Genomic DNA, 23,896 nt, shown 5'->3' with positions numbered 1-23,896 from the left:
CCTATACTTTTAGGGGGTGTAATCTCTGGATCAGCATTAGGCTTGTTTTTAATCATCGTTTGTCAGCCCTCGTGTAAAATATTATTCTTCAGAGCGACAGATTCTTTGGCTGTTTTTCTCAAGCGCAGATTTCAGCACTGGACAGCTCCTTCGCCGCTCCACCTAACCAGCGCGCTGACTGAAATGATTGACAGAGGAAACGGCCATACACGAATCAAGAGCACTTTAGGAACCCTATAAGATAATGAAGGAGACGGGCTTTAAGATCGAATGGTTCCTGATGTCCCTACGGTTTAGTTACTGCTTGTTGTGGACGGAAGAGGGCGGAGTGTGTTTGTCATCCAAGTGTGAAGTAGCCTACTGACTTGATGCCTCCAATACCTGATTTTGTTCCTTTTCTATTCAGGGTGATTTGTAGGCTACTGGCAACACAGTCTAGAGGGGACGTCAACCAACTCGTAAACCAGCCTTGGACGATCCTTGGATTGCTTTACCGCACGGATTCTATGGATGTATAAAGGCTGCAAGGATACATCAACAAGCTGAACGTTGTATATGAGAGAGAGAAAAAAACTGACGACTATATTTCAATGCAGTTGTTTTCAATTCAGCAGTCGAGCTCGGAACTTGCGTGAATATCCACAAGTGAAGTAATGTTTTTTTAACGGATACATCTATACGCTATACGGGTGGTCGTGCTCCAACACTAAATTTTCCGAGCATCAACCTCGTATTAAAGGCTTGGGAATATGGCATTCTTTCGATTATCCTTGTTGTTGCAAGTGGGATTTGTAATCGGTTCAAATTATAAATTCGCTGAATGGTCAGAGCACGAGAAAAATGTAAGAACACAACCACCAATTTACACCACTCACAACAAACAGCGACAAGCACATCTCCGTGCGTCTAATTCTCCGCGAGGCGCCAAAGAGCGCGCAGTCTTGCCGCAGAACCTTGAGGAGCACCTTCCCAGGGTTGTCACTGCTTTTTTACACACGGGGAATTCGACCACCTTGAAACATGCCAACTGCTCGCGGAGATACGAGCTCAGTGCTCCGCGTGCGAGATCGCCTATGGCCCCGCATTACTCAATGCACAGCGTGCTGGACACAGTAATGCACGCGACCAACTTCCTAAACATGATCCTCCAAGCCAACAGGTCCAGGGAGCTGAGTCTTCGCCGCGACATTGAGTGGTATCACGCGCTCGTCAGGAGTATTGTAGAGGGGGACTCTAAAATCCACCGGGCCGTGGTTACGTTTAACACAGAACCGTCTGCTGGCGGGCCCACGGTGTTTCTCCAGGCGACCAGAGCCGGAGGAGAGATAGTTCTCCAGGACCTCTCTGGCACGGCGCACCATCATTTGAAAAACCGAACAGTCGAATCAGAGTGGTATCACGGTGTTAAAGATAAGAAGAAACCTAACTTCCATAAACGGGTACTGAGCCAAGATTTTCAATCAGTTGACGCTTCTCTGAAAAGGGGAGAGAGTTTTATCCCTGATAAAACCCACATGAAATGGTCAGCACCATACCTTGAGTGTGAAAATGGAAATTTCATACCACGGTGGCTTTTGACCTTATCCGCTGGTTTCTATGGACTCGACGCGGATCTTTCACCCGAATTCAGGTAGGTCTCTTGTGTTGTCACTCTAAGCTTTTGCTAAACTGGGAAGACCATGGCTTGCTGCTGTTCCAGTTCACATGTGGGTTTATGTAACTAACAACAACTTTTAAAGATAAGCATTTGCTCCTGTGTAGCTATGTGAACCGTGCAAAGTTTATGAGCTCTAGTTTTCCCGTCTGACTACGCGTCATGGGAAAGCGCAGCAGGTGCAGAAGTGGCCAAAAATAACCATTGATGTTGTTTTGTTGTAACGACGGAAATCTGTTGTTAACTAATTTCACAAACTCGCTCCTTTGCGACTCCTGCAACCACGCATGCGTTCTCCCTTTCCAAAGAGAACATCTCAGTAGCATTCAACATGTTGAGATAGATATATAGGTTTTAAGGCGAGTAAAAATGTATGCCGATTGAAATGTACAGGGTACAATCACAGACACACACATCTTCAAGGTGGCCTGCACTTAGCGGGATTGATTATAAGACCTGGATTTTGGTTGTGTATACATCATGCATACACTCTAAGCCCACCACCGCATCTAGCTTGCGTGTTAGTGATTCTGCAATGGTTACGACACCAATGCTGTACTCTCCACTCACTTGAATAAACAAGTATTCAGGCTCCACACGACTCTAACCGACATCTTAAGTATAAATATTTAATTCATATAGCAAGTTGCGTGCACAATCTTCAATAAATCTTTAATTAATACACTCCTGAGTGGCTCTCAGAAAGTCATGGATTTCAAATGAGACGATATAGAACAAGTGAAGATCGGCTAACCTTGTATGAGGAAACGCTTAGTAATTGGAATGGTGAAAAACTAGCTTTAAAGAAAGCGCAATGAAAAGTGACACGTGAATACAATTTGATATTGATAATGATTTTAATCCAATATTTTGCTCCTTAATGCCTACAACAATGCAAGCGTTGTGTATAACAAGTGTACAAGCTATTTCAGAGGAATCCACAGCCACACACCGTGTGTAGGACCACAACTTTTCCTTCTCAACAGATGCATCAGAACATTGGTTCTATCTTGCCCTTTAATGACAGAACGCAGTATGCTGCTGTCCTACCTATCGGTGTTGTCACAATGTGTTACCTCAGAGGAATTGTCACTAGGCTGGTAGCATTCTGTCCCAAACCTCTCCCTCCCTCTCTCTCTCTCTCTCTCTCTCTCTCTCTCTCTCTCTCTCTCTCTCTCTCTCTCTCTCTCTCCCCTCTCTCTCTCTCTCCCTCCCTTTCCCTCTCTTCGCCCTCTCTCCGCCCTCTCTCTCTCTCTCTCTCTCTCTCTCTCTCTCTCATTCTCTCTCTCCCTCCCTCCCTCCCTCCCACTCTCTCCCCCCCCTCTCTGTCTCTAAGGTGTCATTCCTCTTACATTCAGTAGTTTTTTTACTGCTACCCTTCAGACTGCTATCAAAGAAACAGATGCTTCGTCCTCATCCCTCTTCTTGTGCCTCACCAACTACACACACACACGCACACACACACACGAACACACACATACCCACACACACATGGCCACACACACACAGATAAGGAGGATGGAGGGAAATGTTGTCTCCTCCTCCTGTGACTGCCCTTCCCAGCCTCCCCTCCAGATTAATACAATCAATACGACAATGAATTAATAATGAAAGATGTACAAAAACAACCTCGAGCCGTCTTGATTCCTGCCTTTTAATGCTTCAATGGAGTATTTTTTTAGACTGAAAATGTAGCTTCCTCTGACTGAATACGAGATGCCATGGTGCAGTAGGTCTGTGGAACTCAAGCACAGTCTGCCCAGTGTCTGCGTCAGTCTACTATCCAGCCTTTGGCATCACTTTCAGTCCATGGTCTTTCAACAAACTTTCCCAATGATTAAACGTAAATACCCACATTACAGTAGAGGTGTTACGACATAAATAGATGGACCCATAACCCCTTTCTCAAACTGTTCTTGCCTATTATTTTACATGACATTTTTCCATGAACATGGACTTATGGTGTGAACATGAACGTGTTGTGTGTTGTGTGTTGTGTGGTGGTTTGAACATGTGTGTGTGTGTGTGTGTGTAAACGAGAGTGTGTGTCTGTGGTTGCTGCTCATATGGCGGTGTAAGAGATCACACTTCTCTACATCCTTCTCTCTCTTCTGGCTCGACTGCCACCAGGGAGAACAGACCTGCTTGCTTATAACACTGAAAACACTGGACCCGTCTTCCAGTGCTGGCCCTCAGCACTGTGTGTGTTTTTCAGTAAGGTAGTGTGTGTGTGTGCACGCGTGTAAGTTGGGCATGTGTGTGTGTGTAAGGTGTGGGAGTGTGTGCTGTGGTGTCAGGGACAGAAAGGATGTGCCAATTAAGGTTGCACCTCAGTTCTTAAAGGATCATGGCTCAGTGTGCGGTAAGCGCAAGCACACACGCCAACACACCACACACACCAACACACAGATACACACACACCATACACGTACGCACACCACACACATACACATACACAGACACACACACCACACACACACACACACACACACACACACCACACACACCAACAGACAGATACACACACATATACACTTACGCACAGCACACACATACACACACGCACACACACACACACACGCACACACACCACACGCATACACACACACACCACACATACACACACAAACCTGTCTATTTGTGTAAGAGAGGAACTTCTTGCCTCAAGGAACTGCTGGTGTATGAAGAGGAGGGTGAGTGGGAGGAAGGAAGACCATAGCTCACCCTCGCAAAGTGGACCTTAATTGCTTTGTCTGGAGCTCAGCTGAGAGGTTGTAATTCTTTTGATTAGAGCTATCTTTCACAAAATGAATAATCCATCGTTTTTAATCTTGTGTTTTTGGACAAGCTGAAAACTAGGATTCATTGTTTCTATTCACCGAGTGGAAAATGGACAATCACACCTTCCAAAAACACAAACATATTTTATATATGTGACATAAAATTATATAACAGATGAAGGATATCGAATTATTAGACTGAGCTATCACTCTTGAACTAAAACATTGTACGTAACATCCTCTTCACAAACCTGTTACTGCAATGGTCAAATTAACAGCACAAGAAAAGGACAGTTCTCCTTATATACAGTTACTGTACCTGGGTATGACTGCTAATCAACAGAGGATAAAAGTGTCTGCTAAGTGATGAATACAGAACAAAACTAATGTGTTTTTGGCTCTGGTTTCCGTTGTGAGAAGTGGCTGTCTGGACAGCTTGACTGGATCTCCCAGCAGTCCGTCCCTGCGAGTGGAAACCCAGTGAGGACCCTGCGGTGTGTGCTGAACGGGAGGCCAGACAGCGACCACTACCGAGGAAGCCCCAGAACGCCTGGGGCTGAAGGCAGTAGTATCCTTCTAAACTTGCGAAATCAGAGAGGATGAAGAGGAGGAGGAAGAAGAAAAGCTACTGCTGAAATGGACAGGGAATCTCCGGTGCGGCATCTTCCAGTGTAGGGCACGTTTTTTGGTAAATGTACTGTAGCTAATTTGCTGCGCTTTGGCCTAGTTTGAATGACGGCGTGTGTTTGAATGACGGCGTGTGTGTGTCGACAGTGTGAAACTATCCCTGGCAAGGTGGAGGAGGTGAAATCTCTTCCAGCGAGGTAACTCTCCACCTTCAATCAGTCAAATGTCTCGAGAAACTTTCCAGGCTCTTAAGAAGCTCACCGTAAGAACGTTGTTCATTCAAGCAAAAAACCTGTACATTTACTAAGATGTGACCAGTTACAATAATAATCCACCTGGTTTAATTCAAGTTGATGTGTTTGTAAATTAGATCTTCCAGAAGGATTTTAATTCATTAGTTTTCTGTCAGAGTGGCTATATCATTGATTATCACATCGGATAGACGGATAGTTCAAATCCTTGAAAATGTAAAAAATACGACCATTTGAGATGCGATGGAGCTTAGCGGTGTTGTCCTCTGGTTAATGGAAGAAGTTATTCTCCTACATGCCCATAATAGCTACAACGAAGTACAAACCACATCCAGGAGAATGGCTCTAGTGCCTTATGACAGTACATTTGCCACAGGCGTTTCGTCTACTCTGATGACCTGCAACAGAACTCAATAAAACGACCCTAGTACCCAGCTGCAGGCCCCAGCCACATTAGCGTCTGCTTGTCCTGTCAGCTTAATGCATTTCCATCACGTCCATATTCCTGGAGAAAGCAGCAGAAATCTGACATTCTGATCTTTCACAATGAGATTCTTTGACATGAGATTGCATAAGATGTACTCCTGAAAGCATCACGTTTTTCTTTTCCGTTAACTTTCTTTTTTTTCTTTTTTTAAAACCGTTTTTTATTGTTGCTAGGACTTATTTTTCAATACTTAGGCCACATATTCCAAACTCATCACGTAGGGAGTACAGCAGCAGTCTATGTGGGATGTGGGAAATGTTTAACAAGATGCTAATTTGCTTCATAAAAAGCAGCGAGGCTCAAGTAAAACCCGGGATGTGCATACAGCCCACAGGAAGGAGTGCTCGTTGGACTGTCTTCATCCCCTCTTTTCTCTGGGTGGCCTTTCGACCGACCATGGATGGAAGATGAAAAGAAAGAGCCCTCTGACTCTCTGCTGCTGCCTGTGATCCAGCAGGCTGAGGTCTTCAAGGGGGGGGCAGTCCTCCATGAGGCCCACGGAGGTGCTCCACCCGGCTGCCCAGACCGACACGCTCTCCCAGTGTTGGTCTGGGTTCAGTACCTTCCTGTGTGAGGGTCTCGGGTCCCATGCACGTTGAAGTGCCAGACATCCTCAGCTGAACTCGACATATTTGTTTACAGCTTGTTGATAGACAGATAGAGTGAGAGGCAGAGACATTGGGCATACATGGGTGTGTTTGTGTCCACACCAAAACACGTCGGCTTGCGAAGCTGATTAAATGTTGTTTTTTTGAGTCGTTCAAATGGAACTGTGTGTATGTGTGTGTGTGTGAGAGAGAGTGTGTGCCTGTGTGTATGTGTGGGTGTGTGTGTGGGTGTGGGTGTGTGTGCTTGTGTTCATAGATGAACATATACTTAGATGGCTGAGAACAGACTGGGAGACTGAGCTAGCATGTTGAATGCCCGGCCTCACTGTCAGCAGCCTGGCTAACTGAAGGAGCTGCAGCTGCAGTGAACTCAGGACAGCAAGCCATCAAATGGTCACTGGTCACTGTGTACCATGCATTTGTGGTGGAGTATACCCCTGTATGGCTGGCTCTTACCCTTCTCAGTGATGTAACTCAATGAGGTTGAAGCGGGCATTTGTCAGAGAGGAGATCAACTGTGGGGTTGAAACAATGAAATTAGTTTTGCCGCGGGCAAGGCCAGACCAGGAGTTATTAATAACAGCAGTATAGGCTGTGTGTGTGCACGCCCCCTGTCCCCTGGGACCAATGTATAACCACATGTGTGCACCTCCAGAAGTAGTCTCCCTTGCAATCATTTCTGGGTGTGTGTGTTTGTGTGTCTCCGCATGTGTTTGAGTGAGATTGTTTTTGTTGACAAACCATCTTTATTTCCTTTATAAACACAGTCTTCCCTGAAGCAGTAAAAATAAAAATGGTACAGTAGATAGATAGACTTACAGACACACAGATCGATAGACAGATAGATCATTAGATAATAATAAGATAATAATTAGACATATATATATATATACATATATATATATATATATATATATATATATATATATATATATATATATATGTATATAGATAGAGTACTGTAGGTGTATAGTAAGTCTGCACATGCTGCATCGGTTTCCATAAAATCTGGATTATTATTTGTCACATTTGGAGGACACTGAAATGATTTGGTGAAGGTGGAGAGGAATCCCGGTTTTTGTCTTATCTCTGTTGGTATGCTTTTCAAGTCAAGCTGTTTGCAAAATCACATCAAGGTTTGCCAACAGCAGGTCTGTGACACACCAGGTGCAGACACCTGCCCCAGATTAAAACTAACCCAGGTGGTGGAGCACTCTGGTTCTTAACCCTTACGGGTCTCACTGCAGCCTCTGCAACACCCAGTCTATTATACCTAGCTGAAGAGCCACTTAACTTGTGAAACAATCAACCGGAGGAAAAGACCATGTCCCTCTGTCGCCTGTGTCTCCCAACGAGCCCATCACGCATCATGCTGCACCAGTGGCTAAGAAGCATGAATAATATAAGTTTGAAACACCTGCGGTTAGATGAGTAATGGAAAGATCAGCGCGCATGCAGACTCTCAGAGTGTCTGCTGTTGGTTGTGGGGTCTGCGGTTGGGGGATCAGAGGAAACCAGTGTAGTACAGCTTATTGAGATGCTCGTTGTTGATTGTGTGTGTGTGGGAGTGAGTGGATGTCAGCCAATCAATGAGCAGGCAGGGGTTTGAGTGAAATGTCACTCAGGGTGACCCCCTGGTTGTCTCTCTTCATTAATTGGGCGACCGGGGCAAGGATTTCAATTCAATGATTTCACTCTCTCTCTCTCTCTCTCTCTCTCTCTCTCTCTCTCTCTCTCTCTCTCTCTCTCTCTCTCTCTCTCTCTCTCTCTCTCTCTCTCTCTCTCTTCTCTCTCTCTCTCTCTCTCTCTCTCTCTCTCTCTCTCTCTATATATATATATATATATGTATCATCTTCAAGGCTATTTCCACAGCAAAGAAGTCCTCATATTTCAACTGAAAGTTTTATTTGAGGTGGTAATTCCTATATATTGGATCCTACATTGGATCACAGTCCTCCCCTATACTGTACACTCTCATAATAACCTATGGTATAACGCTAAACACTTAATAACATTTAATGAACATTTAACGTTTTTACGATTGTTTCTCTGTTCCAGGGGTGTCGTCAGAGTAGACGTGAACCTGCAGGATGTTGATATCGACCAGTGCTCTCCTGACGGCTGGTTTGGTGGGACTCATCGATGTAACCTGACCACCATGGAGGTGAGTCCACACCACGGCTTCAGCTCCACCTTCGTGGTGGAGCATTTGCCTGCAAATCAAGAGGTCCCAGGTTCAAATCCCCCCTCTCCCCTCCCCCGTATGGTGCTTTGAATAAAAGCCTCTGCTGAATATTTACATTTCTATACCAAGACTGCTAGGAAGTGACAGTGTCCCTGTTATTACGCTGACCCCTGTGTGCCCTGCCATGTCATAAAGACTGTCAGAGACTGTGAGTGGGGAGGCACTTTATTTGTGGCATCACACAGTCCATGTCATGTGACACATCTTTGTCCTTAGATAGTCATCTCCCTAAGTGTGTGCCAGTGTCAGGGTAATACACAGTGCTGCCTACAAGACTTTTCTGTTTTCCAATAGGGGCTGGAAGAGAGGATGTCATTCTTTAGCTTTTTGCCCTCCAACCAGTTTTCCTGCGGATGGTTTAAAAGATCTAACCTGCCGTTTTAGTGTCATCATTAGGAATGATAGATTTTCCCAGATCAAACTCCTCTATAATACATGTGACGTAATGGATGCAGTGGGCTGTTTGAATAATTAATTACTCTCTTTGTCTCAGCTCCCCAACCTCTCGGCGTAGAGAGCTGAGAGGGAAGAGACAGAAAGGAAGAGATAGAGAGAAAAGAGATAGAGAGAAAAGAGAGAGATGTACAGATAGAGAGAGACACACACACAGGCAACCATTACTTTTCAGATATATTTAAACTACTTTGTGAAATATCTGTCTCCTCGTCATTGAGCGTGCACACGTGTGTGTCTGTATGTGTATGTCAGTCATCCGGCCTCGCGCCCTGCGTGCAGGCTTATACTGGGCTGCGGTGGAGATGGGCGTCTGACCTTTCACACACCGTGTTTCTGGCCCTCGGTATGTCACAAACGAAACAGTTCTTGTGAAGGCAGGACCTCAGAAAGAAAGATGGGCACCTGTGACCGTAATCACATCTCTTCTCACACCTCGTACAGCTGTGTGGTTCTGACTGGCCGGTGCCAGACGAGTGTAGGTCAGCAGTGTATCTGTTCTAGTGAGCAGCTTGCTGTTTTTGTGGAGGGGTGCTCTGTGAGGTAAAGCGAGGGTGATGAAGAGTGGATGCTTCTCCAGAGATGAGGGCTATAAATAGAACAGGGAACTGCAACGCAATCAAGGTTTCTCAGCGGTGTTGTGATGTGATAAAAACAGCATTCTGGCACCAGCTCTTTGGACGCTAACACAGATTCATTTTGTTTTATTACCCTTGCTGTTTCTGGTGCACAAACAGCATACTTAAAAAAACGTTGGGGAGTTTTACGGTGGTTTTTGTGTGTCTTTTTGGTGCAACAGCGGAATTAGACTTCAAACACGTCAACATTAGAAAGCAATTGAAGGAAAGTTAATGTAATTCATGTCGTTCCATCAACACGTCTATCAATGTATCTTAATACTATTGTGCAATACTACTCAAATTACAGTCAAAACATTCGCCCTACATCCTACATTGGATCTCATCCCATAAGTTCCATTTCTCTTCCTCAAATGAAACTTCTCTCCGGCCGCCGAAAATGGCCATCACCAGTTTATTGTTTTCTTCTATCGGTATGATTGAGGCCCAGAAATGATTCTTGTTTCCTTGCTTTGCACCCTGGTTGGTAGAGCTGTTAGTCCAGCCAAGCATGCAGGGAGGCCAGGGCGAGTCAGGGGAGGACGCCGCGTCTGTCTGTTTCAGCAGGCGGCCAGGAGGAGACAAAACAAATGAGGAAGGCTATCGGACAGAAACACACAGACAACAAACAACAAAAGCAGCATCTTTTCCTAGATATATCGCTATTTTTGAAGATCGTTTCCTTATCGTCCTTCAAAAACATCTTTGGTCATTGACTCAACCAAGTCTTCCTTTCTTGATCATTTGTACTTTGGTTGATGTGTTTATATGTCGGTATGTACGTGTGTTTGTGTGTGTTTGCTTGAGTGTTCCTGTGGGAGCCAGACTCCTGGCACGCTTACGTAAAGCATGGCTGTGTGTTTCTTCAATCTTTTTTTGTGTGTTTGTAACATCTTCCGGCTTTCAGACTTCTCAGAAAATGTATTATGATGTTGAGTCAGTATGAGAATGATATTGGTCAATGATTTAGTACTGTGGATGTAAACAAACATATATTAACGGAGACTAACAGCAGGGCTAAAGTCTTTGGGTAAGGCCCTTCATCAGGCTACTTCAGCCCCTGCCACCTCCTCACTGTCAATGACAATATATTACCATCAATTTGATCACTGTGTCCTGGCTGTGAACCAAATAGCCATTAGCTTAGTTAGCAGCAAACATGGATGAGGTCTTCTTCATCAGACTGTACCACATCATGAAGGTTGCTTAACATGCCTTCTATAATATCAACATTCACTGTAATTATATCATACAACCCCATTTATAGTTATTAATTCATAAAGCACTTGCAGAAATCAAATGCATTAGGTGCAGTGTGCCAGTGTTCAGTACAGGGACAGGGACAAACAGCTGTGTTTTTATGGCACCACAATGACCAGAACCAGTCATAAAACCAATTCATGTGGCCAGAATCCTTTTTTGTATATTTATAGAAAAAAAACACATCTCCCACAGGGATGGTACTTGCATTAGCGTGCGCCTCGGTGTACTTGGTGCCCCGGGGGCAGCATGCAAACGGCTGGATGATGAAGATGAATGTCTCAATCAATTAGCTTATTGGCCAGCAGAAGTGGTGCGGCCCAGGGGTACATATCCAACGAACCCGTCACCTAAATGATTGGGCTCTGGAAGAACCAAGGGACCTCTGCCATTGCAAGGCCCGCGGTATAGCAGTCACTGGCTATAATGGGACACAGCAATTCTTTCCAAATGTTTCAACTGTGGTTAATGAAAAAATGTGGCCCAGTTGAAAACTTGTCCCAGATAAAAATCTTCTCCAAAAGTACTTTATAAGGCAATTAGATTTTTTTTTATGATGTTCTGCTTCAATCGATGACGTTGAAGTTAGCTGTGACACCCCCTGTTTTATCAATTAGAAGTAGTTGTTTTCACCTTGGCGCACAAGGTCGTCTCTGCCATCATCTCAATCACGCTGCGAGGTCCCTGTCCCGTCTCCTGTGTTCCTCGTGTTGCTGAATTAATAAGACAATCAGTGTTTCAGTGACCTGCTGCCCTCTGCTGTATGACGCACACACACAAACACGCAGACATACTGTATGCACACACACAAACACACACAAACCTGGATAACAGTGCTTTCAGTCCTCATGGTAGGGTTTCTCTTGAGTGCTCGGAAAACGCACCAACCCTTCCACACAAACGGGCGAGAATGTTATATGCTGTTATTGACTTCATTCTGTTTTTCTGGAGGGCCCCCGTTATGAGAGCTTTGTTTGCAGATGCACTGGATGCGATCTACTGTGTTCTCCTAATGCTAGCAGCGCAGAATGCAAGAAAATGCGAGCCTCTTTCTGTCTCTCCAACTGAGATGATAATGAGATGGGAGTTTAAAGTCCGCGAGGAAATTAACTTTAGCTGAGGAGAAAACCATGGGCTAAAACACCCAAGAAGGTTGTTAAGAACGAGAGATGGACAGCTTCCTCTCAAAAGAAGTGGCAGACAGACGAAGACACTGAAAAAAATATTGAATACAGAAATTTTACAATTCATTCACACCATTGTTGACTTTGTCCTTAAGGAGGACCCACAAATTACCTTTCAAAGCGAGTGAGAAAACTGCTTTTCTACACAATTATCCAGCAATTACCCTGACAGCTCACACAAAAGCGAGCCGAAAACACTTTGAGATAGTCAAGCCAAGGCTGTTGCCGGCTGAATATGAAGTGGAAATAAAGTTGAAATCCTTTGGGTGGGTGTGACACTGACAAAGAATGCAATAAATGTGACTCAGGTTTTTAAGGTTGGTCATATTTGTTGGATTTAACAGCCAGGGAGAAAATATTGCACAAACTATTTATTATTCATTATAAACCTTAATCAACATCAGGCTATATATATACAGGTAGACCTAATACTACATCCTAATACTACAATACTACAAAGCAAATCAATGCAAAGCTACTCGTCTCACGGGAAACCTAAGCCAAATATTGCCCAGACGTTTATTGCGAATAATAAATCAAATAGAACTCAATAAAAATCCTGCCTGAGCAATTAAAACAAATGTCAGTTAACAACAGATAATGCTGTGTTGCTTGATGTAGTTGATCTAGCATGCTCTCCCCAGCTCTCTGGAGTAGGTGATGTGTTAGTTGAGTGCACTGAGTTACACATGTACCCGTAAAATGTTGTGACAGCTTTCCCGCCCTAGTTCTCTCTCTCCCTCAACACAAACGATTTGATTACTCTTCCCTTCTCTCTCCCCATGTCACATCCACGCCCTCCTTTTGGTGCTCAACATCACCAGAGTACTAATCGCTGGCACCCGTTAACACTGACGAGCTTCCCATATATACCCCTCTGGTGGGTAGGGGTGCCTTGCTTCTGTTCTGTTTCACAGACTTGAAAATACCCCTGGTTGTAACCTGCCTCAATGACTTCATTTCACTCTTCATCTCACCCTTAGTCTCTCCCTATCTCTCTCTCTCTCTCTCTCTCTCTCTCTCTCTCTCTCTCTCTCTCTCTCTCTCTCTCTGTCTTTTTCTCTCTCTCTCTCTCTCTCTCTCTCTCTCTCTCTCTCTCTCTCTCTCTCTCTCTCTCTCTCTCTCTCCCTACCCCTCCCTCTCTCTGTCCATCTCTCTCTCTCTCTCTCTCTCTCTCTCTCTCTCTCTCTCTCTCTCTCTCTCTCTCTCTCTCTCTCTCTGTCTCTGTCTCTGTCTCTGTCTCTGTCTCTCTCTCTCTCTCTTTCTCTCTCTCTGTCTCTGTCTCTCTCTCCCTACCCCTCCCTCTCTCTGTCCATCTCTCCCTTTCTCTCTGCGCAGGATGATCCAAGGTATCTCGTTATAAATAGCAGCCTCTTTTGGCCCCACGGGGTCTCCCTGATGTTATAAACATGGCGTCATCGCATGGGAGATTGAAAAGCAGTCTTACCTGGAGTCCAATACCAAACCACCTGGCCCTGCTGTGTTTCCTTTGAAACTGACAGCTTGCACCAGGGAACACATTGATAAAGTATAGTAGACATTACAGCTTGCATTTACAATGTGCTGTACGACATATCATTTAAGTATTACCTTTTTTCTACAACCTTTATAAATAAATCATGGGAATGTGCTGGACTTTAGAATTTGAACAAATGTGCTGAAGAAATAGATTGGAGAAGAATAACGGCAACAGTTATTGACATTCGTATTGGATGAATTATCCAGCGTTGTAATTTGACCCCAGCGATCGTCTTTGGTCGTCATCCAAAATGGACCTGCCTCAAAACTACATCTCCCACAATCCAAAACACCTACACTGCGGCAGAGACGAAAAGGCTCCATGCAGAGTTTGGGGCATTGATACGCAGGACACCTCAAGATGTACCTCTGGCCTGGGGCCTTGTCTGCACAGGCACTCCGGTCCTCCTAACCAGACTGGTGTTTGACGTGGAAGTCTGAAACTCAGAATGAAAATGGAAGCTCTTTGAAGACGAGCGGACGCACCCCCACAGGCCTGTGTGTAAGTGATGCAGTAACCCAAGCAGAGATGAAATAATATTCAGCCAGAGGAGTGTCGGCTGATGGGGTGTGTAGGGCAGCATTCACACATCATCCATCCTGTGGGATTTCAATGGCTTTGTTGGTGGAGATTAGCCTGGGATTACAGCCCCATACCGTGGATCTATGGGATTGTAGTTAAGGCCACATCTGGTCCAGAGAGAGGTGTGTGTGTGTGTGTGGTATGGTGGCTGGAAAGATGTAGGTGAGCACAGATAATGAGCCCTGAGGTGAGGGGAGGAGTCTAGTCTCTCTCTGCCTGTCTGGTTGTGAGGGGTGGGAGCTTCATGATATCAGGCACCTAGTTACTTAAGGCCTCTCTGCCCTCCTGCTGTGACCGTCTGTCACACGAGTGTGTGTGTGTGTTTGTGAGTGTGTGAGTGATCCTCTGCTTATCTTCATGCCCCTGTGACTAACATCGAGACACACACAGACTGTGTGTGTGTGTGTGTGTGTGTGTGCAAGGCCGTGTGTGCAGAAGCGGTTCCACGATGCCCAGCAACGTGTTTGTTCATCTCAATCTCTGTCCATAGGGCATATTTATGGCGTGTCTATGATTTAGCATCATTGCATATGCCTGATTTGTGTTTGTGATGGCACTGTGTGTGTGTGTGCATGTGTACGCTTGCCAGGGAAATTCGAGAGTCTGGGCTTGTGCCTGTGTCTGTCTGCCAGTCTCTGCCTGGTGGGCTGTTTAGCTCCCCACAGGCCTGTGTGTTTATCTCAGTGGCGTTTAGAAGATGGTCATTGGACAGCAAGCAGGGCATGGCCCTCCGGAGGGGGGCTGCTGTACTGAGCCTGCTCCCTCACTTAACCCTGCTCTCCAGGCCCCCGAGGTGGCTGCCTCTCCCTTGCAGCTCTGCACCAGGCTGGTCCCCAGGCTTGGTGTGTGTGTGTGTGTGTGTGTGTTTATGGTAATGTACTGTATCTATTAAGAGGACAGTACTGTGTGTGTGGAAGCTTGCTGGATGTAGATGTGAAGTGTTGAAGTGGGCAGCAATCTCTCCTGCTGTTTTCTATTGAACAAACTCAACAGGCCCATTTCCCTTATGCATACACGCATGGAAACACACACATACTCACACGTGGACACACCCATGGGCACATGCACGCCCACAGTAATGGGCACACACATGCACACGCTCACGCAAGCACACACACATTCATGTGCACACACACACAAGCATACACACTGACCCTCAATACTTACAATAACAGTGGCTGATTCAGTAATCACCGCCATAAGAAGCGATGGTTTGGGCTCTCAGGACTCTCTCAGCGCACAGAGTACAGAGGCTTATAGCAGAGTTGATTAGGGGGTGTTTGTGACCGGAAGGGCGTGGGTTTAATAGGGAAGGAGGTCTAATTAGGCTCCGGTTGCCGGTTCCTGTGCAGGTGGAAGCAGTGATGGCATCAAGTGTACTGGCAGGATGTTGATTTATACCCCAGCTCCATATCTGAGGGAGGAGAATAAGAACTGCAGGCTTTCATGTCAAGGAAAGGTGTGTGTGTATTGACGTTCGTGTGTTTCTATGTGTGCGTATCGACGTGTGTGTGTGTGTGAGAGAGTGCGAGAGCGAGCAGTTTACAGTCATTACTGATCTATTTTTAGCCATACTGTAGACACATCTCATACTTTGCATTTGGGAAAAGTCGAGGTCGCTTCTCATCTTCGATTTAAAATTCACTATCTTTCTTTCAAGCGCCCTTGATTTTCCAGGAGAGCTGCTTCAAAAACGTAAAGCAAAGTTAAGATAATATCTCAGTGTGCTCCTTCTAAGATGGCCAACACATAATGAGATTATAATGATGTGTAAGTAAGAGCCAGCGAGGGTTATTTCTGACTCCTATGGACTGTCAGAAGCCCTCCATCAAAGCCCCCCCCCCCCCCCCCCCTCAGCGTTACACTGTGACGCACTCCGATAAAAAGCCTCACACTCCTGGTCACACATGTCACCATGGCAATTAGCGCGTCAGAGCTGTGTGAGTGACAGCTGCCACAGCTGGGATGTAAATAGTGAGTGGTGGCGTTTGGAGGGAGACCTGGGGAGGTCAGGAGCCAACGCTGCTCTTCTCACCCAGTGATATGGATCCTACTCATCCATACACCCACAGGTGTCATGTATATGAGAGATCAGAGCAACAGTATGGGGAGCCGTGGGGTATTTAATGTCACCTGGCTGGAGTTCATTAGCTGTGCCTGTCTTTATCCCACGTGGACAGCCCTGAAGATACCCTGTAGAGAGGTTAGTCTTACAGCCCATTGGTAGAGAAAATATCTGTTGCTGGTCCTGGTCCGCTTCACCTCAAATCCCATGTGACTAATGGCAGGTAGCTAGGAGCCAGGCAGCTCCATCTGGCCTCCTTCTCCTTCCAACACACTCTCTGCCCCGGCGCGCCATCAATCACCCCAGCAGAGAGCTCTGCCTGGGCTCCAGAATCCTATTTCTGGCCCTCACGCACTGTACTACCACACACGCTACACTCTACTCCTCCTCTTTCCTCCTTCCCCCTCTCTGTTCTGTTCTTCTCTCTCTCTTGTGTCTTCTCCGGCTAATGTGTAGTGACTGCATTGAAAGTGGCAGAGCGCGGCCCTGCGCGTACACGAGAGTCCTCTGCCAGCTGTCGGCTCAGCCCCACACTGAGGAGGAATTGACTCCGGCGCCGAGTCACTTCACAGAGTCGAAACACCCATTCCAAGTTCAGTGGTTTCACGGCAGCGTGCGTTCGAAGCTGCGCCGTCAAACGCCATCCTGCTTTACACGGTAATATGTCGTCGTACCGCAACGTTCCCCTCGGCCTTGGTGACGCAGCATTCCGAGTTCCATGTTTTTACGGCAGCGCATACGTTCGAAGCGGTGAAGCCCCAACGTTAGCCTACTTTTCGCAGCAACACGTTAAGCACACTGAGCTCCCCTCAGCTTGGGTGACACAGCAACCAGAAAGGTTCTATAAGTGTTCCGATTTGTCCTATATTCTGCAGATCAAACAGATGCTCATGAGGCAAACTGGCCTCGGCTCTGTGTTGGCTCTGCTTCAGAGGACTCTTGGCTGTGTTTGAAGCCAGTGAGAAGAACAGGAGCATCTCGGAGCTTTGTAAGGAGGGTTGAGAGAACTTGAGCAGGTTGGCACGCTCCTTTGTGTTGTCTGGGACCAAAGCGGTCCCAAAGGGCATCACCACTTAGGTGCATCTGTTGGATCTCTACTTCAGGGAAATAGTCTATTTTTAACAGCGTCTTTTAATGGCATTGTTGAAGAGCAATGACAAGCGGCAGCAATCTCGTTGGTTGATCTGATGCTGTTTATTGTTCTTTTCTTATTTTCACACCCACTCTGTGAAAAGACCCTGGTTTTGAAACATGATCATTCCTGAAGTTGTGACTTAAATCATGTTCCTACACGCTACACGCATGTCTTGGGCAGGGTTGTGTATTGCTTTCAGTGCTTCAGTCACTTCTGTTAAAAAAAATGTTTTTTGGGGGGGAGAAATGTGTCCGGTAAAGGCAAACCCAGTAATGACTCTTTATGGACCGCCTCTCAGAAGCGTCAAGTGGACCCTGCTTGGCTCAGCTCCCCAGACCTTGAGACACATCCAGGAATAGCTTCCCTCTTCAGACATGCTCAGTCCAGCCCTCTGAAGAGCAGCACTGGGTCCGGCGCTCCCTGGTCTCAGATGCTTCACAGCGTTCAAGGGCCCTTAGACGCAACCGTTCGTCTGCAGCCTCTGTGGTGCTTCTGAGACCCTCATCTTAAAGGTTATTCTCATCTGGTTGTACTTCCCGGAACAACCCCAGGAGTTATAAATAATAAGTAGAACACTGAGCACAAAGTTTTGTCTAAGTGACCCAATGTTACCCAGACAGACAGAAGATGTAATCAACTTCCCAGAGGAAATAGTTAATTAATAGTTCCCTAATTCACCCAGTGAAAAAAGCCTGTAATTTGGCACAATGTCGCAGACAGTCTGCCTGGGATGCGCCTGGACAGCCGTCATTGGTTTCTGTTCTGACAACACAGAGAGAGAGGGAGCTAATTCAATACTTGGAGAACATAGACTCAGACAGAGAGACAGAGAGAAAAAGAGAAAGAGAGAAAGAGAAAAAAAAGAAAGAGTGATAGAACCTTAAAAAGAATACATATTATTATGTTACTTTATCCACACATTTTTTTTATTAATGTCAGAATTATACATTTGTTCATTGACTACAACCCGGCTTTTTGAACTTTGTCCTGTGTCACAAAGCGGTTTTTTTCATTAGGTTGTGGAGGGTGCTGAGTTCTAAAGACAACAATTTGTACATTTCAAACATATATTATCATAAAAAATTGTAAATACATATAACTGTAATAGTAATCAGAATGGTTCTTCCTCTTGTTCTTTCTCTCCACAGTGCTTGCCAGTGCGTGGTCGTGGATTTGTGCTGGACAACTACAACTGTCACTGCAAAGCAGGTTTCTACCACCCAAACAGAGTGGCTGTCAACGGCTTCAAAAGTAAGACTTCTGAAAGATGATGTCAACTTTGTTTACACACTGTAGTAACATGGCTCCCCTGATGCTGCCAACACATGCCTCCTCTCCCTCTCTCCCCTTCCTCTGCTCCTCTCTCACCCCCTCCTCTGCTCCTCTCTCTCCCCCTCCTCTGCTCCTCTCTCTCCCCCTCCACTGCTCCTCTCCCTCTTTCCCCCTCCTCTGCTCCCCCCCCCTCTCCCCCTGCACCTCAGCACTCTCTGTTCCTTCTCTCCGGCAGTCTGCCTCCACCCTTCATCCCTGAATCCCTTCCTCCCTCCACATACACACTTGTTCCGTCACACGTAGAAAAAGCACAGCATGAGCTTCGTCAGAGGGACTGAACGCTCCCCTCTTTTTTGGAGGGAGTGTGTGTGTGGGTGTGTGAAGGGGGGTGTGTGGGGGGGGGTGGATGTGTGTTTGAGTGTGTCTGCATTCGTGTGTGTGTGTGTGTGTGTGTGTGTGAAAGAGAGAGAACGTGAGAGGGATCTGATCCCAGTGAGAGGAGAGCCTCCCTCGGCAGTCTGGAGCGCCTCTCGGGTCAGGCCCAACCCTCCTCATCCCTGGAGGCTCACCCCTCCACGCTCTCCTCAGCGGAACACACCTGCCAGTTGGACTTCTCTTCGTCCCTTCGTGGTGCTTTCCTTCCCATGGATTTAGCCTGCGAACGTGTGGGAGAAGTTGGATCGTACTGGCAGAATATGAGTCAGCTGCTTAGACAGGCAGCCAGGGAGAGGAGCTGTGAGTCATTACTGAGGAGATAAGTGGGCCGCTTCCACGGGATCAGCATGTGCAGAGTCACTGTCTTCCAAAGCAGCAGTGCAAGTGGAACGCTGTGAGGAATAAGAGTTTTGAATGGCTGCTTCTCAAGGTTTTGCTCCCATGTGATTGTATACTGGTGTAACCGGGTTCGAAAACAGGCTGGCTGTCATGTGTAAGGCTTGAGAGCTTGTCTATTTTCATCCAACGAGCCCTCCCTCCATCCCACCCCATCCATCCATCCACCCACCCTTCCCTCCCCTCACCTGCCCTTCCTCAAGGCCGTCCTTCCAGCCCAGCAGTCTCAAGCAGTCCCCAGAGTGAGAGATAGAGCAACACGAGCATGTTTCTGTGTGCCGTAGCCATGTGTATTCTCCATGTGTATTCTCAGGGGAGGCCGCGAGCCATCATCTCTCTGAGTTGTGCCAGAGAGTGAACAAGGAGGAGCAATGTTGGCTCTCCATGTCCTCGCACACAAATCCAAGCTCTGCTGTGTAGACCGAAAGAAAAGTGCTCAAATCAGAATATTACTTCTAAACTTTGGGTGTAATTATTAACAAGGCATCATCCGTGCTAATCCCAAAAACGTCATCTAATATACATCTCAAACGTATCTTTGGTACGTTTCAGACGGACTTTCTGGAAGGTGAACGTTTTTTTTTGTTGCAGGACTCGGCGTGAATGTCACCCTTTCACAGTGTCCCCCTGCTGTGTCCATCTGTCCCACAGACCCGGGGACGAAGGGCAGAGCCTCCGATAGCGGCCCCAACGCGGACGAGGGCTCGTCCAGCGACTGCCTGCCCTGCCGGGAGGGCTGCGCCTACTGCAAGGACGACACGCCGTGCGTGGCGCCCGGGGACAGCGGGCTGCGCGTGGCCGTGCTCTCCTTCCAGGCCCTGTGCATGCTGCTGAGCTTCGTCAGCATGGTGGTCGTGTACCGGTACCGCAGGAACAAGGTAACGGGGGGGCGGGGTGGGAGGAGGGGGGGGGGGGTACCTTGTCACCGCTCCGTTTTTGTGATGTCGTTATGGGTCGACGTGAGGAACTGCAGTGCGCAAATGGTTGTTCGTTATACGTGGAATCCCTTTTTGAACAGGGCTAATCTGTCCCTCCCACGTTTTTGTGGAGTACGGGCTATTTTAACAGCCGCATCCTCCGTTGTTATTAAGTGAAGCTGTCCCACCCACATTTGAAAACAAACCCACTCCCCTGGAGTCAATGACTGGTGAGGAATGGAAGGCCCTGTGTGTGGGATTACCGTTCAGATGAGGCTCATAACACACGGCCCATCTGGATGTCATTGGATGTGTGTCTGGCCATATGGGCATCAAAGTGCTGCTCTGCACAACACATCATCTGATCCCACATGTGGCCGGCGCTTTCAGCAGCGCTTTGGATTCATTTTCAAACAGCACATCTGACAGTGTTGATCACCCAGGATTCAGGACCTTGGACAGGGACCAGCTGGGAAGCCTGAATATGGATGCGTAGCCCAGTGCCAGAAAAGAGAGTCAGTGATTATATATAAAGTACACAATGCATAAGTCATGCATGGTCTGGCACCGTTTGATAGCCACTTAAATAGTCCCACACTGTACTACTGAGCTAGTTCACACTTTCTGCACCACGGTGGACCTTTGACTGTGCTTCTCAAATCCTCTTAGTGTGTCACCTAAGCAGCTGCTTGTTTCTGTCCAATAATTGGCTTCATTAAAGGCTTTGTCTTGAGTGTGAGAAATCGGAGGATTAGCCTGTTGAGATTCCCCAGCATCAGAGTCAGGATTTGATCCACTCCTGCTAACGCTCTTACCTGACGAGGAACGCAGGCGTTCTGCTGCTCACGCGTCTCCGAGAGACTCTGCATCTGTGTTCAGATCAGGCTACAGATCAGACGTTTTCGACAATGAAAGCACACAGACGTAGCGCCTATTAGGTGTTTGCAAGGCTCCCCATCTCGTCGTTTGTCAGGAACAGACTGGGGCTGTCGTGAGGCCAGAGCTCATTTAGAAAGGGGTTTCCATGATGAATGGCTGTCATCCTGTATAGATATGCGCTGGGTGCTTTGCACAATATGCACGCGCTCAAATGGAAGTCCCAGCTGTTGTGAGCTCTTGGAGAACACCCTCAAGCAACTGGAGGAGGATACGAGAGCGATAGAAGCGGCATAGTAAAAGCATGAAAGGGTGAATCCTTCTACGACAGAGGCCCGGGGCAACAGCTTTTAGTGGCTGCTTTTCTTGAGTAAAAAAACAAGTTCACTACATCAGGAACATTTCATTCATATCTATCTGCCGTGCTCTAAGAGGACGTATATGGTCTTCTATGAATGTGCATCGTGTTTTTCATAGTGGTATGCTTTTTTGATGTCCCTTTCAAATGATCAGAAGCCAGTAAAACTGTTGTTGTGTTTCCCTCAGAGCATTCGAGCGTCCGGACTGGTCTTGCTGGAAGCCATTTTGTGTGGAACCCTGCTTCTCTACTTCCCAGTAAGTCTCACATACTCTTTGAGTTGCGTGTGCGTGTGTGTGTGTGTTCAGTAGTAGTAGTGTGTGTGTACAGTATAGGTGTCTGTGTGTATATAGTATGTGTGCGCATGTGTGTAGGAGCATGTGTGTGTAGTAGTGTGTCTGCGTTCGTACAGTTTCCGTGTGCGTGTGAGGAAGTGTGCACATGGCGTCACAAACCAAGCTGTGTTCTTCAGGTTACGGTGCGACAGACTGGAAAATGTACTCTACACTTACCTGAGTCAATCTTTAAGCTGCTGTCGCTGTGCGGGAGACCGTTGTGCCACGTTTCATTTCCAGGATTTTTCATGGACTTACCAGAGTCACTACAACGGCAATCATCTTTCCCTGTCGTTTATCTTATTCCTTTATTGTCGGTGTGTGTGTGTGTTTCGTATTGCACAGCACTGTCATATCTTACAATAATTAATAAGATGGATCGACCCACGCTCTGATAACATCCTAACAACTCTTAAAACGATCAACGATGGATGAATTTTACTGCTGTATATTTATTCAACAGTTTATTCAATCGTTTTTTCCCCAGCAAGGTTAGGCCTACTGTACAACACACGTAGCACGGCACACTAGAGAATGTTGGTCACGTCAGGACACCTGAACCTCTCTCTTATAAATCATTAAACGTTATTTCTGATGTGATGAGATAAGCAGTGTTTTCACAGCCACGGTGTGTGTGATAAGATGGTGTTTGGCAGAGACAAACATCCCAGGGCTCGCCTGTGCCCTGCTGTAACGGTGAGATGGATGGGCCAACAGACCCAGCAACCTGCGATAGCTGCCATCTGGTGAGCGGGCCACTCACGGTTAATTGGGCACCGCCCCTCTGCCGACCTCCGATCTGCAGCACCCACAGTATCTATCTTCCATCCTTTACACGGTGCCGTTCACACGCAGAGCAGTCATGTTGTTTCTCATCAGCCCTAATGTCCACACTTCAGCTAATCTGCTGCAGGTTCTACTGGGAAACTGCACAGAAACCTTTGTTTTCAGATCTTGTTGGCAAGATTTGAGCTGGATGTGGATTCCGTGGAAACAAGCTACACGGGGGTTTAGGCTTTCAAATCAGTGCGTTCATCTCCCATATATCTTTTCACAGATATGATATACATTTCATCAATGACAACCCACCAACTTAGCATGCATGTTGTTGTATTAATAAAAACCTAATAACATTTGGTACTGGACAAATGAACAGATCAGGCCTTAACATTTCAAGCCCCTGATTATGATCACAAATGAGCGGGCTACGCTAACACATCGCATCAACCGCATTGATTTACACAGATGTGATGGTGCACTGGCCTCACTTCTGCCCGGAGCATTGTGTAATTGCAATTTAGTGGCGATCATGGGAACCTACAAGCCTGGCCTAGCCAAGGAGACTAAATGTAATTAAAGTGAACTGATTTAGAGCTAGCTAATCAATGCAATTAGCGGCGACAAGGTCCTGGAAAGTAATAATGTTTAAAAGCGAGCCGCAGCATTGGACGGTTGGAGGCTCTTTCTTGGATGGGGGGCAGCGGTGACATTTGGTGGGGCGTCGTCCCCTGGATGTTTATTGTTAGTGGTTGTTGTTGTGGTATGTTTGCGTAACCCGGTCCACGCTCCTCGGCAACTCGTTGGTCTAGCATCATCTGCTTCCATACTGTTTTCAATAACAGCTAGCATTCCAGTCCAACCAGTGAATCGAAATGCGCTCTGTGAAAGAAAAAAAAACATTTGTAAATTGAAATTCCGATGTAACACGCAGATTGGAAATCCCTTTATTCTGGATTGATTTACTGAAATTCAAGTCCCCTTCAAGGCCGGCATATCTCATTTTGATACGAATCTCTGTGTCCCTTCATGTGAAAATTGGAGCTTTTCTGCACATGAGCGT

At 46.5% G+C, this 23,896-nt stretch overlaps 1 protein-coding gene across 2 annotated transcripts in view; it reads left to right on the top strand.

Annotated features, from left to right (window-relative positions):
- Positions 1-749: 749 nt before the first annotated feature.
- Positions 750-23,896, top strand: part of gpr158a (G protein-coupled receptor 158a) — a 41,323-nt gene continuing 18,176 nt past the window's right edge. For both annotated transcript variants that reach the window (XM_084703111.1, XM_084703110.1), the window contains exons 1-5: positions 750-1,630; positions 8,466-8,571; positions 18,616-18,718; positions 20,222-20,448; positions 21,910-21,978. In XM_084703111.1, coding sequence (XP_084559237.1) covers positions 750-1,630; positions 8,466-8,571; positions 18,616-18,718; positions 20,222-20,448; positions 21,910-21,978 — 1,386 coding nt within the window. The remainder of the gene's footprint in view (positions 1,631-8,465; positions 8,572-18,615; positions 18,719-20,221; positions 20,449-21,909; positions 21,979-23,896) is intronic.

The sequence above is a fragment of the Hypomesus nipponensis genome, chromosome 8 (genome assembly GCF_054491055.1).
Source record: "Hypomesus nipponensis isolate SF chromosome 8, ASM5449105v1, whole genome shotgun sequence".
Classification (NCBI taxonomy): Eukaryota; Metazoa; Chordata; class Actinopteri; order Osmeriformes; family Osmeridae; genus Hypomesus; species Hypomesus nipponensis.
This window is presented reverse-complemented; position numbering and strand designations above follow the sequence as displayed.